This window comes from Orycteropus afer, unplaced genomic scaffold (genome assembly GCF_000298275.1).
Source record: "Orycteropus afer afer isolate SDZICR_OR568_19922 unplaced genomic scaffold, OryAfe1.0 scaffold01128, whole genome shotgun sequence".
Classification (NCBI taxonomy): Eukaryota; Metazoa; Chordata; class Mammalia; order Tubulidentata; family Orycteropodidae; genus Orycteropus; species Orycteropus afer.
Window position 1 is genome coordinate 2,559 of NW_006922715.1, and position 12,747 is coordinate 15,305.

Here is a 12,747-nt window from a genome sequence, read left to right on the forward strand (position 1 = left end):
TATACAATAAATGGGATGGCTTTAACAAACAGGAGTTTATTCTCTTACAGTTTGGAGGCTAGAAGTCCGAGTTCAAAGTGTCAGGCTCCAGGGGCTGGGTGAAAGCCCCTTAGCCTTGGGCTTCAGCTCTGCCTCCTGCTCCTGCCCACTGAAGCTAGAGGCTTTTCTTTACTCAGACAGCTGCTGGCTGCTAAGGCTAACAAGTCCAAGACTGACAAGTAAAAAGGCAGAGTCCTGATGTTACCAAACCACATGGCAGGTCATTAACTCAAGTCCAAGGAAAGTCCCAAGTCAGCAGAGCATGGTGGGCTGCTGAGCAACAACACAACTACAGGCAGGGCTCCAGTGTGCCATAAACTATAAACTGTTCCCAAAGCTGCTGCTTACATATGGGAAGCAGATCACATCCCTAAACAGCTACTCAGCTGCTCCAATAGATTCCACCATGGATTCAATTACCAATCTCACCATGGGGAATAAAACTACATTCAGCTGCCCAGCCACTCAACCAGGCCCAGCCAAGTCGACCCACACTTAACTTCCACTCTCTCTCTGTTACCCCACTCTTCCCCCTTCTTGTGCCCAGTAACCGCTAATAAACTTTGTTCTCTATATTTTTGCTTTTCTTGCCTCTACATTAATGAGGTCACAGGATATTTGTCTTTTTGTTATTGACTTAAGTCGTTCAGCATGCCTTCCGGCCCCATCCATATTGCAGTAGGTATCTTCACTCCCCGGCTGGCTGCGTCATATTGCATGGTACGCATGTACCACATTCTGTTTATCCATCCATCTGTTGACGGGCATTGAGATCGTCCAGTTTTCAACGACTGATTTTCTGGAAGTTGGTCAGTAGGACTTTCTTCGGAGGTGGAGCAGCCGAGCATGTTAACTGCTGGACCACCCAGGTATTACCTTATTTAGCCCTCATAGAGGTCCCTGTGAGGGTGGAAGAGTTCACCTCTGTGGGAGGCAGACTGATGTCCCCCCAAGATGATGTTCATATTTCAAGCCCCAGAACCAGTGACTTTGTTACTACACGGCAAAGGGGGCTTTCCCATGTGATAAGGATCCTGAGATGGGAAGAGGATTCTGCAGCATTCAGTGGGTCCAGTGTAATGAGCAGCGTGCTTGTAAGTGAAAGAGGGAGGCAGGAGAGGCAGAGGAACAGATGTGAAAATGCTATACTGCTGGGCTTGAAGACAGAGGAAGGGGCTACAAGCCAAGAACCGCTGGCAGCTTTGAGAAGCTGGGAAAGGCAAGGAAATGGATTCTCCTGGAGCCTCTAGAAGAACACAGCCCTGCTCACAGTGTGGTTTTACCCCTGTGAGATCCCTTTTGGACTTTCGACCTGCAGAATCGTAACATAGTAAGTTTGTCCTACTTTATGCTACCCAGTTGGTGGTAATTTGTGATAGCAGCAATAGAAAGCTGATACAACCTCTGCTTACATCTCCAACATTAAGGAGAGCCGCTGGAGGCTTAGAGAAGTTACGGGACGTCACCCCTAACATCGCCCAGCCGCAGGGCCCCACGTCAGCATTCCTCAAGCTCTGCATTCTTGCAATGTGTGGTGTGTAACCTACGTGGGGCTCACACGTCCAACGCTCCCAGATGGAGCTAATTTTCCACCTTATCTGATGCTTTCTGAGGCGAATCAGACCATGACGAAAATCCTCTCCACAATCTGCCTCAGGCAGGGGATTTATGACAATCAGCTACTGATAGGAAGTCCCTATCTATAGGGATCAAAAGGAAAACAGTGACTGAAAGATTAGACAGGGAACCTGGGGGGCAGAGAGGTTATCTGATGGGGGAGGAACACTCAGAAAGGGGGGTGAGATGGTCCCATGACTCCAAGAATGTCATCAGTGTCACTAAATTGTGGAAACTGTTAAACTGGGGTATGTTTTGCTGCGTATAATCTCAAGAATAACAACATAGTAAAACAAATTACATAAACAAAGGAATCCCTTTAAAGCTTCTGAAAACCAGGAGTGTGTTTACAGCCCTTGGAGACATGATGGTGGCTCTGTGTGGGGACAGCTGGGCTCGGCCGGGCTCACCTGTGTATCGGAAGCCATGGATGAAGCCCCCCGCAGATTTCCGGTAGTCCACAGAGTGACTGGCGGTGCCCAGGACGAAGAGACCCCGGCTTCCTTTGGACTCGTAGCTAGCTTTGACCAGTGGGTACTTCTTGCTGAATGCGCCCCCCGAGGAGAGTCTGAGGGAGCTGTGAGTGGAAAGAGACGCTACAGGAAAAGAGCCTGTATGAGGGGACGTGTCACAGGCAACAAGGGGCGAGCGACTGACTTTCCTGATCTCATTTCAACCTCACCGTGACTTGGGAGGTGGATGTAATTACTTCCACTCAGTGCCTAAGGCATTTGACTGCTAACCAGGTTGGTGGTTCAAACCCACCAGCCACTTGGCAGAAGGAAGATGGGGCAATTTACTTCTATAAAGATTTACCACCTTGGAAACCCAATGGCGGTCACTATGAGTCGGAATCGACTCAACGGCAGTGGGTAACAGATAAAGTAACCGAGGCTTAGTTAAGCACTTAGTGGGTCAGGGACAGACCCACTACCTAGTTTGTGGTAACACATGATAACAGCAATAGGAAGCTCATACAACTCTATTAACATCTCCAACAGGACGCAAGCCTGGGGCTCTGGACGGAGATTGGGTACTGCTGGGAAAGGAGGATTTGATACAGCCCCCCACAGCTCTGCCTTGTCCACTTGCACCTTGGCCAGGAGAAAAGTGAGAGACTGGGCGCCTGGTTTGATAGCACGCCTCACCAAGGACAACAATGTCTAAAGACTGTTGCTGTTGTGTGCCACTGAGTTGAGTGTGACTCAAAATGACCCCCTGTGACGAGGCGGAATTGCCCCACAGGGTTTGTAATCTCGACAGGAACACATTGCCAGGCCTGTCTACCGTGGAGCTGCTGGGTGGGTTTGAACTCCCACCTTTTTGGTTAGCAGCTGAGTGCTTAATTGTTGCACCACCAGGGCTCCTGCCTAAAGACTAGAATTCACAAACAGTTCCTCTAACTAAAGTATTAATTTTAATAGCAGCTAACACCGTCTGGAGCACACAGTACGTGCCAAAAGCTTCCCTACATCCTATGTCCAAACAGTCCCCTGAGGAAGAAACCATTAGCCCTGTGTTACAGATGAAAAAACTGGGGCACAGAGAGGTTAAGTAACTTTCTCGAAATGAAATAATAATAATCTTAGCAGCTAATATTTTACTGAGCCATTATGCCAAGCATTTTCCTACCTTAATCCTCACCATGACCCTATGAGAAGGAAATCACTATACCCACGATGGAGATGAGTAAACTGGGGAGGGGAGGTTCTGCGGTAGAACTCGGCCTTCTGAGCAGGTCTGAGTCCTGGCCAATCCGCCTCACGAATAGTACCACTCGTCAGCCAGTGGAGGGTGCGTATTGCTACGATGCCCAGCGGCTTTCAGCAGAGCTTCCGGACTGAGGTAGACTAGGAAGGAGGGCTGGAGATCTGCTTCTGAAAACGATGAGAGCCCTATGGACCCAATAGCCTGATCCACAACCTGTCACGGGGATGGCCCAGAACCAGGCAGTATTTCGCTCCACTGTGCACGGGCTCACCATGAGTCAGGACCGACTTGACAGCAGCCAACAAGACTGGTGCAGTGGAGGCAAGTGACTTTCCAGAGCTCGCACGTGGTGAGTGGAGAGACCCCAGGCCGACGCCAGAGCCCGTGTGCTTAGCCACTAGGCTGCACTGCCTTTCCGCAGCTTCACCTCCTTTTTCCTGTCCGAGCTCACCTTCCATCTCTCTGCCCCACCGTGTAATGCTTCCATCACAGGGGGCTGCCTGGAAGCCCTGCCACTGGCCACTAAATGGCGACTCTGTCCGCCAGGCGGGGTCAGAGGGTGTGCCAAGAGCTCCCACCTGTTCCCTCTGGGACTCACCTGTTGAAGATGGAGAAGTTGAAGTTCCAGCCCAGGCAGCCGATGACCCGGTCGTAGGCCACGCGCAGGGCAAAGTTGTCATTGTCGTCCTGGGGGAGAGCGATGGCCTCGGCGCTCTGGTTGGCTTCCTCCAGGAGGAACTTCAGAGTGACGTGAAGCTTGCCCTCGTGGTCCTTCACGAGGGCCAGGTCCTCCAGGTCAGACTCGAGCAGCCCGTCTAGCGACTTGAGCTGGTAGGTGTCCAGGAGGCCATTGTTGATGGCTCTGGGCCCAAAGAGAACACATAGGCCGGGGGTCAAGGGAAGGATGAAGGGACCTGGACACTGCACTGCACAGGGTGCGAATGGCCATCTCATCTGTGACTACGTTGTTCTTGCTGCCACATGCCGTCGATTCCGACTCATAGTGACCCCACGTCGCAGCGTAGAACTGCCCCAAAGGGTTTGCTAGGGAGACTGTGAGGTCTTCCTCCTGCAGAGCCTCTGGTGGGTTGGAACCACCAACCTTCTGTTAGCAGCCCACGCTCAATCTGCTAAAGCTACTCTGGTGCTTTTTCAAATCCTCAACCCCCTTTGTCTCCCATCTCAAGGCCTCTGTGTGGCCTGGGCCTGGCACCCTCTGGACTAGGTGTCTCCTACTTCTCCTCAGACCATCCCTGAATGCCACCCCTCCTCACGCCGCTGTAGGCCTTCCCTTTTTGCACCTTTGTAATCTTGCCCTTCTCCATTTTAGTTACCTATTATAGTTACAACTATTATTATTTTTGCTGTCTCCTCAGCACCCTAATTAGGGCCGTGGATTGACACAGTGGCTCTAATAATTGGCTCCAACACAGCAACAACTGTCAGGATGGCACATGGCCGGGCAACATTTCAGACTCCCTAAGATCTCTATGAGTTGGCGTTGACTCAATGGCCCCTAACAACAACAGCAACAATTATGGCTGACGTATACAATAAATGAGAAACAACTGTTTTATGACTGATAGTGACTGATTTGGTCAGAAAGAACCTCAAAAGCTTATTAGCCAGAAGAAGTTTTACTTTTCAACTGGGGACTTCCTTCCTTCCTTCCTACGTATCCTTTTATTTTTCAACATTCACTGAGCCTCTGCCTTGTACCTAGCAAGGTGCTCAGCTCTGGGCATTCAGAAATGAGTAAGACACAGTTCCTTAGGAAGCCACTCACCAGAGGGAGAGACATGTGAGTGTGTCGTGAAAGGGGTCTGAAGGGGACACAAGTGACTTGGAGGAAGGCGTGGGTAACCTAGTGGGGCTCAGGAAAGAACTTTGAGAAGAGGCTCTTCCCACATTGTGGGCTCAGAATACAGAATCAGGGGGCAGTGGTGGTTGAGTGGTAGAATTCACGCCTTCCGGGTGGGAGACCCAGGTTCCATTCCTGGCCAGTCACCTCATGCACAGCCCCACCCGGCCGTCGGCGGAGGCTGCATGTTGCTTTGATGCTGAACAGGTTTCAGTGGCGCTTCCAGACTAAGACTAGGAAGAAAGGTCAGGTGACCTACTACTGAAAATCAGCCAATGAGAACAACAGCCTGGCCCGCAGCTTATCACGGAGCAGGACCAGGCAGTGTTTTGTTCCATCATGCATGGGGTCACCACGAGTTAGGGGCTGACTTGACAGCAACTAACGGCAACAAGAACAAGTACAGAACAGAACAGCAGGCACACAGCGTACCTGAGGTCTCCTACATAGTGGGTGGCCCAGGAGAGCCGTACGCGGGAGCGACTCAGCATGTGGATGAAGTTGGTGACGCCTAGGATGTTCTCCGCTGTCTCAAAGGCTGAGTTCCCGCGGCCCAGGATCAGCACGTTCTGACCCTCAAAGTCCTCGGGGTCGATGGACACAGACTCGTAGCCTTCCACGTACTCAGAGCCGGGGAAGTCCACCTGGTTGGGCACTGACAAACCAGTGGCAACAAGAAGGACACTGTGGGTGGGAGACAGAGCAAAGATGACTTAGCGTCTTGAAAGGGGAAGACCACTCTCTGAACCTGCCTGGCTGGCTTGCCCGCCCCCTAAACTGCTGGCCCTTAAAAGACAATGTTCATTCATTTACCCATTTGCTAACGTATCCCAGTATACTTGAGAGACTGCCTTTGCCCCCACTGAACTCAATCTGTTGTGTGCTGTCGAGGTAATTCCAGCTCATAGAGACCCCACAGAAAAGAGTACAAACACCCCATAGGGTCTCCTAGGCAGTAATCTTTATGGGGAGCTCTGGTGGTGCAGTTATTAAGTGCTTGTGTGCTAACTGGGAGGTGCTACCAGTGGCTCTGTGAGAGAAAGATGAGGCAGTGTTTCCTTAAAGAGTTACAGCTTTGAAAACTCTATGGGGCAGTTCTACCCTGTCCTGTAGGGTGGCTATGAGTTGGAATCGCTGCAAGGGCAATGGGTTTCACTCTTCATGGGAGCACACTGCCAGGTCTTTTCTCCTGCAGAGCCACAGGGAGACTCAAATTGCCCACCTTCCTGTTAGCAGCTGAGCACTGAACCATCTACTGGATACGTTTTCCTTAACGCTGTACTGTGATTCTACCAAGATCAAGGCATGAATTTTATTCTGTGACCGAGCAGAAGACGAAGCCATGGAACAATCAATCAATTCAGCTAATTGTGAACACAGCAGTTAACGTCAACCTCAGTTATGAAAACAAGACTCGACGTCCCTTCCCCTTTCTGACTTGCTGGCAGAGTGGGATACTTGCTGAGTAGTTATCTGCCCTAGGCCCTGTACTAAGTGTTTCTATGCTTCATCTTTCTTAATCCTCCAAGCGACTTGCAGTGGGTAGTATCCGGTCTGTTTCACACACCAGGAGGAGACACAGGCACTGAGGCCTCAAAGCTCCTAAGAGCATCACAGCAGGATCAGAACACACACATCGGTCTGATTCCCAGGTCCTGCTCTTTCTACTGGTGGGACCGCAACCCAGTGGTGGGTAGCAGCTGGTTAGCTGGGTCCTGCTGGCCTGAAGAACGGTGTGATCACAGATCAGGTTAACTGTGGAACCAGAGGGGCTCTAGGAGGGACATGGATAGCTCTTACTGCTCCTGTTCTCTGACCTTTCTCCACTTTGCCCATTTCTGTGCCTCCCCTACACAGCTGCCTGAACTGCAAGAGTCTAAATTGGCCTAGCCCTTCCTCCCCTGGGCTGTAACAGGGAAAAGGCAGCTGGGAAAGGTGTGAAAAGATGAACGCTGAATGAGCCCCCGCCTGGAGCCAGGCACCTGACTAGTAGCCAGGAAGGGAGAGGCAGTGTGGGGCAGTGGGAAGAACACAGGCTTTGGAAGATATGAGCTCCCATCTCAGCTCTACCACTCGTTAACTGTGTGACACAGCAGAAGTTACTCAACCTCTCTGAGCCTCAGTTCCTCATCTGTAAAATGGGGATGAGTAAACAGCCAGAATGCTCCTTAGACCCGAGATGGTGAAAGTAGGGAACAGTCCCTGGAGAAGGCAGGGTAGAGGGTGAGTAAAAGGGGGAAGACTCCCCAATGAGATGGACTGACACAGTGGTTGCCAACAATAGGGTCAAACATGGCCACGACTGTGAGGACGTGCAAGACAGGGCACTGCTTCGTTCTCCTGTTGCTATGAGTTGCAGCTGACTTGACAGTACCTAATAACAACAACAACAGAGACTGACAAATCCTGGAATATCTGACCACAAGACCCCTTTTTAGGACTCACTTTGGGAAATGATGGTTGATGAGCCTCTTAGAATTGAATCTCAGGGGAGTAAGGACTGGCAGAAATGTCCCATCCTCCCACGACAACTACGCTTTACTGGCCAACCAAGGTCCTTCTGGAAAGGAGCTGGCTTCAGCAGGTCCCCTCTGGGCTGGGTTCCTTACCTGCATCGGTATGCCTGGCCCTTCTGGTCAGTTAGGATGAAGTAGTGGCCATTCCAGGCCTGTCCGTCCTTGTCCAGTGTGACGTGGGCAATAGTCGTGTTGTACAGCACACGGAGGCCCAGCCTGTCTGCGAAGTCACCCAGGTAGCGCACCATGTCCCCGGCATCGGGAAAGTAGGCGCGGGAGTAGTGCCTGAAGAGCAGCTGGGGGTCATGGCTGAGCAGGGAGTTCCAGTCATGACGGAGGTTGAATTCGGCATTGGCCTTGCCTGTGTACCTCTTGTTGATGCTGATGAGCTTGCGGTGGCGCGGATAGCGCAGGAAGAAGCTGCCGGGCCTCGAGCTGCGCTCAAACACCACGTAGTCTCGCCTAGCACGCTGCAGGAAGTAGGCCATCTGCAGGCCTGCGGGCCCAGCACCCAGCACGCAGTAGTCCCGATGTGGGTGCAGGGCGAGGGCTGGGTGTAGGGCGAAGGCCAGGAGCAGCCCCGGGGAGCCCCAGAACAGAACAGTGGCAGAGAGTCCCATCCTGAGGCAGACCAGAGGGGAGGCCGGGGATCACTGATGGCCCACGGGGATGAGGGGCAATCCTATCCTCTCACAGACAGGGAGGCCCAGAAAGAGGCAGGGCCTCGCCTGAGGCCACACAGCAATGTGGGACTGAGCCAGCCCGGAACTCAAGGACTTCTGGGCTCACTCGTCTCAACTCTAGTTTTTCCAACTGCAACCTGCGTCTCCCTAACGGGAGTCCAGCACCTGTCCATCTTCTTCTGGGCCTTCTTTCTCACAAACGCCAGCCCATTTCTTATTCCCATGGTAACCTGCAGGGTGCTTCGATCTTGGGGAAGGGGAGCGTTTCCCCCCAATTTCTCCTAATTTGAGGGGTGTGCAACACCTCTCTGAGCCCTCCCCAAGCTAGACCCTCACGAGGTATGATTCTCTTTGGCCACGCCCCCGCCCGCTCGTGGTACGCTGGAGGAGGTGTGGCCTGTAGGGCTCCGCCCCCTTACAGGTTCCGGGAGCCCACCCTTGTCGGCCACGTGACGGGGATGCCCCAGCACACCTGCCACTTCACGGCGCGAGGCCGCCCTCCTGCCGGCTCGCACTCTCTCGGTGCCGGCTTCTCGCGCGTGCGCACTGGCTGCGGCCACGGCTCCAGTCCCAAGGCCCGCCGTCCAATGTACAACGGAGAGTTCGAACCTTCCAGCCGCTCCGGAGGCAGCCCGCAGTCAATTGAGGCTGGGCTCGGCTCGCTCGCGCGCCGCGGCGGTCCTGCCCCTCAGGTCCGGGCCAATGGAAGGGGGCGGGGTCACGTGCGCGGCGCGCGGCACGCCGGGATGGGTGGCAGGCTCTGGGCTCCGGCCCGGTACCGGAGTGAGTCGCACGTGTTGCGCCCGCTGCGGGGATGGCGGGCTGCGGGCTGGAGGTGGCGCGCATAGCAGATATTAGAGGAGCAGGGTAACAGGTGACGCATGGGGTACAGGACTGTTCTAAACTGTGCTTTTCTATATGAGGAATGAGATTGTTGGAAATGACTGCTGTAATTCCAAGTCTTATACCCCAACATAGTGGCTAAGACACTTGCCTGCTAACCAGACGGCTGGCGGTTCAAACCCACCAGCCACTCCTCGGAAGGAAGGTTGGGCAATCCTACTTCCGTAGTGATAACTGCCTTGGAAACCCAAGGAGGGGTCGCTATGAGTCGGGCCGACTCGACGGCACATAACAACAACAACAACAACATACCCCAACATAATGTAGCCAAAGACCAGGCTAGTTGGCCCATCCAATTTTGTGGGACTGGCAGCCAGGGTGAAGAAGTCACGACAGATAAGACAAGTGTTGCCTACATTGTTTATAAGTAATATACTTGACTGATTTCATCTTCCAGCAACCAGGAGGTGGCAACATTTTGTTAGCGTTGTCCAAACAACGGTTTAGCGGTTAAGTGATTTACTTAAAATCACACCAAGTTCTTGTGGGAAGAACTCTGTGGGCTTCCAGCGTTGCTCCTTGTCATTAAGTGTAGCTTGGGCCTCTCTGGAAAAGCCTTCCCTGGCCTCAGGCCAAGGTCTCTCACTAGGGAATGAATTCCGTATATGCTTCCCAGCCTGGATCAACCTCAGAGTAAGTGCCATGACAGCAGAAACCGTCTTTGATTCACCATCGTGAGCCCCATGCTTTCCCTATTCTCAAGCACAGAAAGCTCTTGGTAAACATTTGTTGAATACACATTGTAACCCGAGGCACTAAGCAAAATACCTCACCAAAGGGAACCTGGCTTGTCTGTCACAGGGATGTTGTTAGATGCTGTCAGTCCCAACTTACAGCACCTCTATATACAACAGAAACGCTGGCTCGTCCTGAGCCATTCATTCTTTGCTGTTTGAGCCCATCGTTGGAGCAAGATAGTGGTGGCTGCTGCTTAGTAGTTGTGAAGATGATGAGTGTGGGCACTGGCAGATACTGTATCTAAAGCAGTCGCTGGTATCATTTAGTGAGTACAGAAAGTTAGGCGGGACCTCATAAAGTGTGAAGAGCCTTGATCCTGGACTGTGGGGAGCAAGCTTTACTGAGGTGTGTGAGCACAGGACTGTTTTTGGTCATCAGGTTGGCCCCATGTAAGTCATATAAAAGTAGGGGGCAGAGTAGAGAAATGAAGCCTGGGGAAGGTGATGAAAATACTTACTAAGCAGCTCACGTGCTAAATATGTATAATTCCGATACGTTCTTAACACGTTGCTTTCTGGGTGCTGGCAGCCCAAGCAACTTACAAACCACCACTAGGCAGAACATCCATCAAAATCGGAGACGGTTTCCCTCGTGAGCAGCAAGCTTACGTCCATGGCAAATGCTGTGCCTGCTTCATCTTTCCCGTCACCATGTCCCCGACACGGGAGGGTGTCTAAGGGCAGCAGTCCTTGCGGTCAGCAGGTGCTTGTGTCAATGGACTCCTCACGGGGCCCACTATGCCTGCGAAGGAACCATTTCAAAGAGTCCCAAGAAAAAATATTCCCAGGCGGTCACCCTTGAACACGACTGAAAACCCACCATGCTCAAGAGCAAGCCTACGAACTCCAGACAGAAACTGCTGTGTCTCACAAGGGCTACATGGGAGAGGAGGAGGAAGGGCTGGCCAGGCACTAATCTAGGTAGACAATGAAGGAAAGAGACCAAACGGACTGATAACTTTATTCTTTCTGTCAAACTGCAGAGAGCAGAGTTGGGCAAACGTCTCTCTACACATCAGGCCCTTCCAGGCTCAGTGGAATTGCAGCTCCAGGTCCACATCACCGTCCAGTTTAAGTCTCTTCCTCTGAAAGAGATACATTTGAGGAATGAGCCACTTTGTGTGAAGTGATGCTCACCCCCTTTCAAAACCTCTGGGGAATGAAATTTTTCAACACCTGCACTCTGGAGTCAAGCCTTTCAGACCCTCTCAGGGCCAGGATTTTTCCCAGTCACCAGCTTCTACCTGTGCAGCTAACGTGCAGACCTCGTTGCCTTCTAAATGGCAGCCGCTCCTCAGGGACGCTCACTGCCTTTCTCCAGATGCTTCTTTCCCATCCCAGATGCTTCTCTAAAAGCCCACTCCCCTCCCCCAGCCCCATAGGACCTAAAGCCTCCTGAAGAAAAGGGCCTGCTACCCCAAGCATCCCAATCTCCCAAAACCCTCAAAATCTTTAAGTCAAGGTTAGGGATGATGGTGGCTACACAGCCCTGTAACCGACAGCCCTCTACAGACGTCACAAAGGCTGGCTACCAACCTTCCTCTTCCTCCTCCTCTTCCTCCTCCTCCTCGTCCTCATCAGAGCTGAAGGTGCCGTCGGGCAGGCTGTAGACCCGGATGACCTGCTTGTTGGGGTCCTTGAGGATGAGGTACTTGCCCTCCTCCAGCTTCATGCAGATGTCAATGACGCAGCGCAGGATGCCCCACGCGTTCTCCACACTCAGGTTGATCTGGCTGGCAAACTCATTGGGCTTGAACTGCTGGGTTCCCAGGATCACATGGCGTGAGGAGTCTTTCACATGGTACCGGGACACGTAGCTAGTGGGGACAAAGGGACATTAGTGGTGGGGCAGGATGGCACTAAGCGAGTGCCATGCTGGCAGCTGAATGTCAATGAGTGACACTTGGTTTGATACTTAAGGAAAAGGCCAGCCTCCACGTCCCCAACCACAGACGACTCCTTTCAGACCAGTCACAACTCCTGGGCAGAAGCCTCACCCGAGCTTGAGGTACTCGGATCCGGCCAGCAAAGCACAGCAGGTCCACCGGGCCAGCTTGTAGCTGTTGTTCTTCAGCTCCGTGGCAATGACGGCACCTCTCTGAGAGTCCAGTTTCTGACGCCAGTCAACGCCGTTGCAGTGCTGCAGAAGGCAAGCTCTGTTACCGGCGTGAAGGCAGAGAAGAGGCTCTGCCACCTGCCTGACCAGAAAGTAGGCAAGTTCGCATGGAAGTCAGAGATGAGTCAGCTTTGAACAGATGGGGATTAAGAGGCCACTAGTCATATGATGCCAAGGCCAAGGTGTCTACGGAGAAATGGCAACTGTCCCCTTCTACACAGGGACAGCAACACACACACACACACACCCCACAGTTGGGTGGGAGAGGGGCAGAGGCCATGGAGCTGAGCCTGCTGCTGTTTACATGTGCAGACAGGCAGAGACCCTCTTCTCCAACCACCTCATTTACACACGAGGAAAGGGGCTGGCTGAATGTCGTAGGGCAGCTCTCACACTTCATGGAAACCTAGTCCCCTATCCCCGCAAATAAACCCCAAAGAGTTCCTTTTAATAAGCAGTGAGGTCCAAACAACTTAAAGAGTATCATCCTGACAGGTGTGCTGTTTCCCACGAGAATCAAGGCACCCTGCAGGGGCCTGAGTGGGTGCTGGCCTTTTAAGCACCC

The 12,747-nt window shown here is 52.5% G+C and overlaps 2 protein-coding genes across 2 annotated transcripts in view; both read right to left on the reverse strand.

The window, feature by feature from the left end:
• Positions 1-2,066: 2,066 nt before the first annotated feature.
• FOXRED2 (FAD dependent oxidoreductase domain containing 2) lies at positions 2,067-8,363 on the reverse strand (the record flags this gene model as incomplete). The annotated part of the gene is made up of 4 exons (XM_007958768.1): positions 7,837-8,363; positions 5,660-5,911; positions 3,965-4,228; positions 2,067-2,233 (listed from the first exon to the last, which is right to left on the reverse strand). Coding segments are annotated over exons 1-4 (1,210 nt in total), but the record flags the coding sequence as incomplete, so codon positions are not given.
• Positions 8,364-11,594: 3,231 nt separating this feature from the next.
• The window catches only part of EIF3D (eukaryotic translation initiation factor 3 subunit D), a 65,892-nt gene continuing 64,739 nt past the window's right edge, over positions 11,595-12,747 (reverse strand). The window contains exons 4-5 of the mRNA XM_007958769.2: positions 12,064-12,206; positions 11,595-11,883 (exon numbers count right to left, since the gene is read on the reverse strand). Of these exons, the coding sequence (XP_007956960.2) occupies positions 11,595-11,883; positions 12,064-12,206 (432 nt within the window). The remainder of the gene's footprint in view (positions 11,884-12,063; positions 12,207-12,747) is intronic.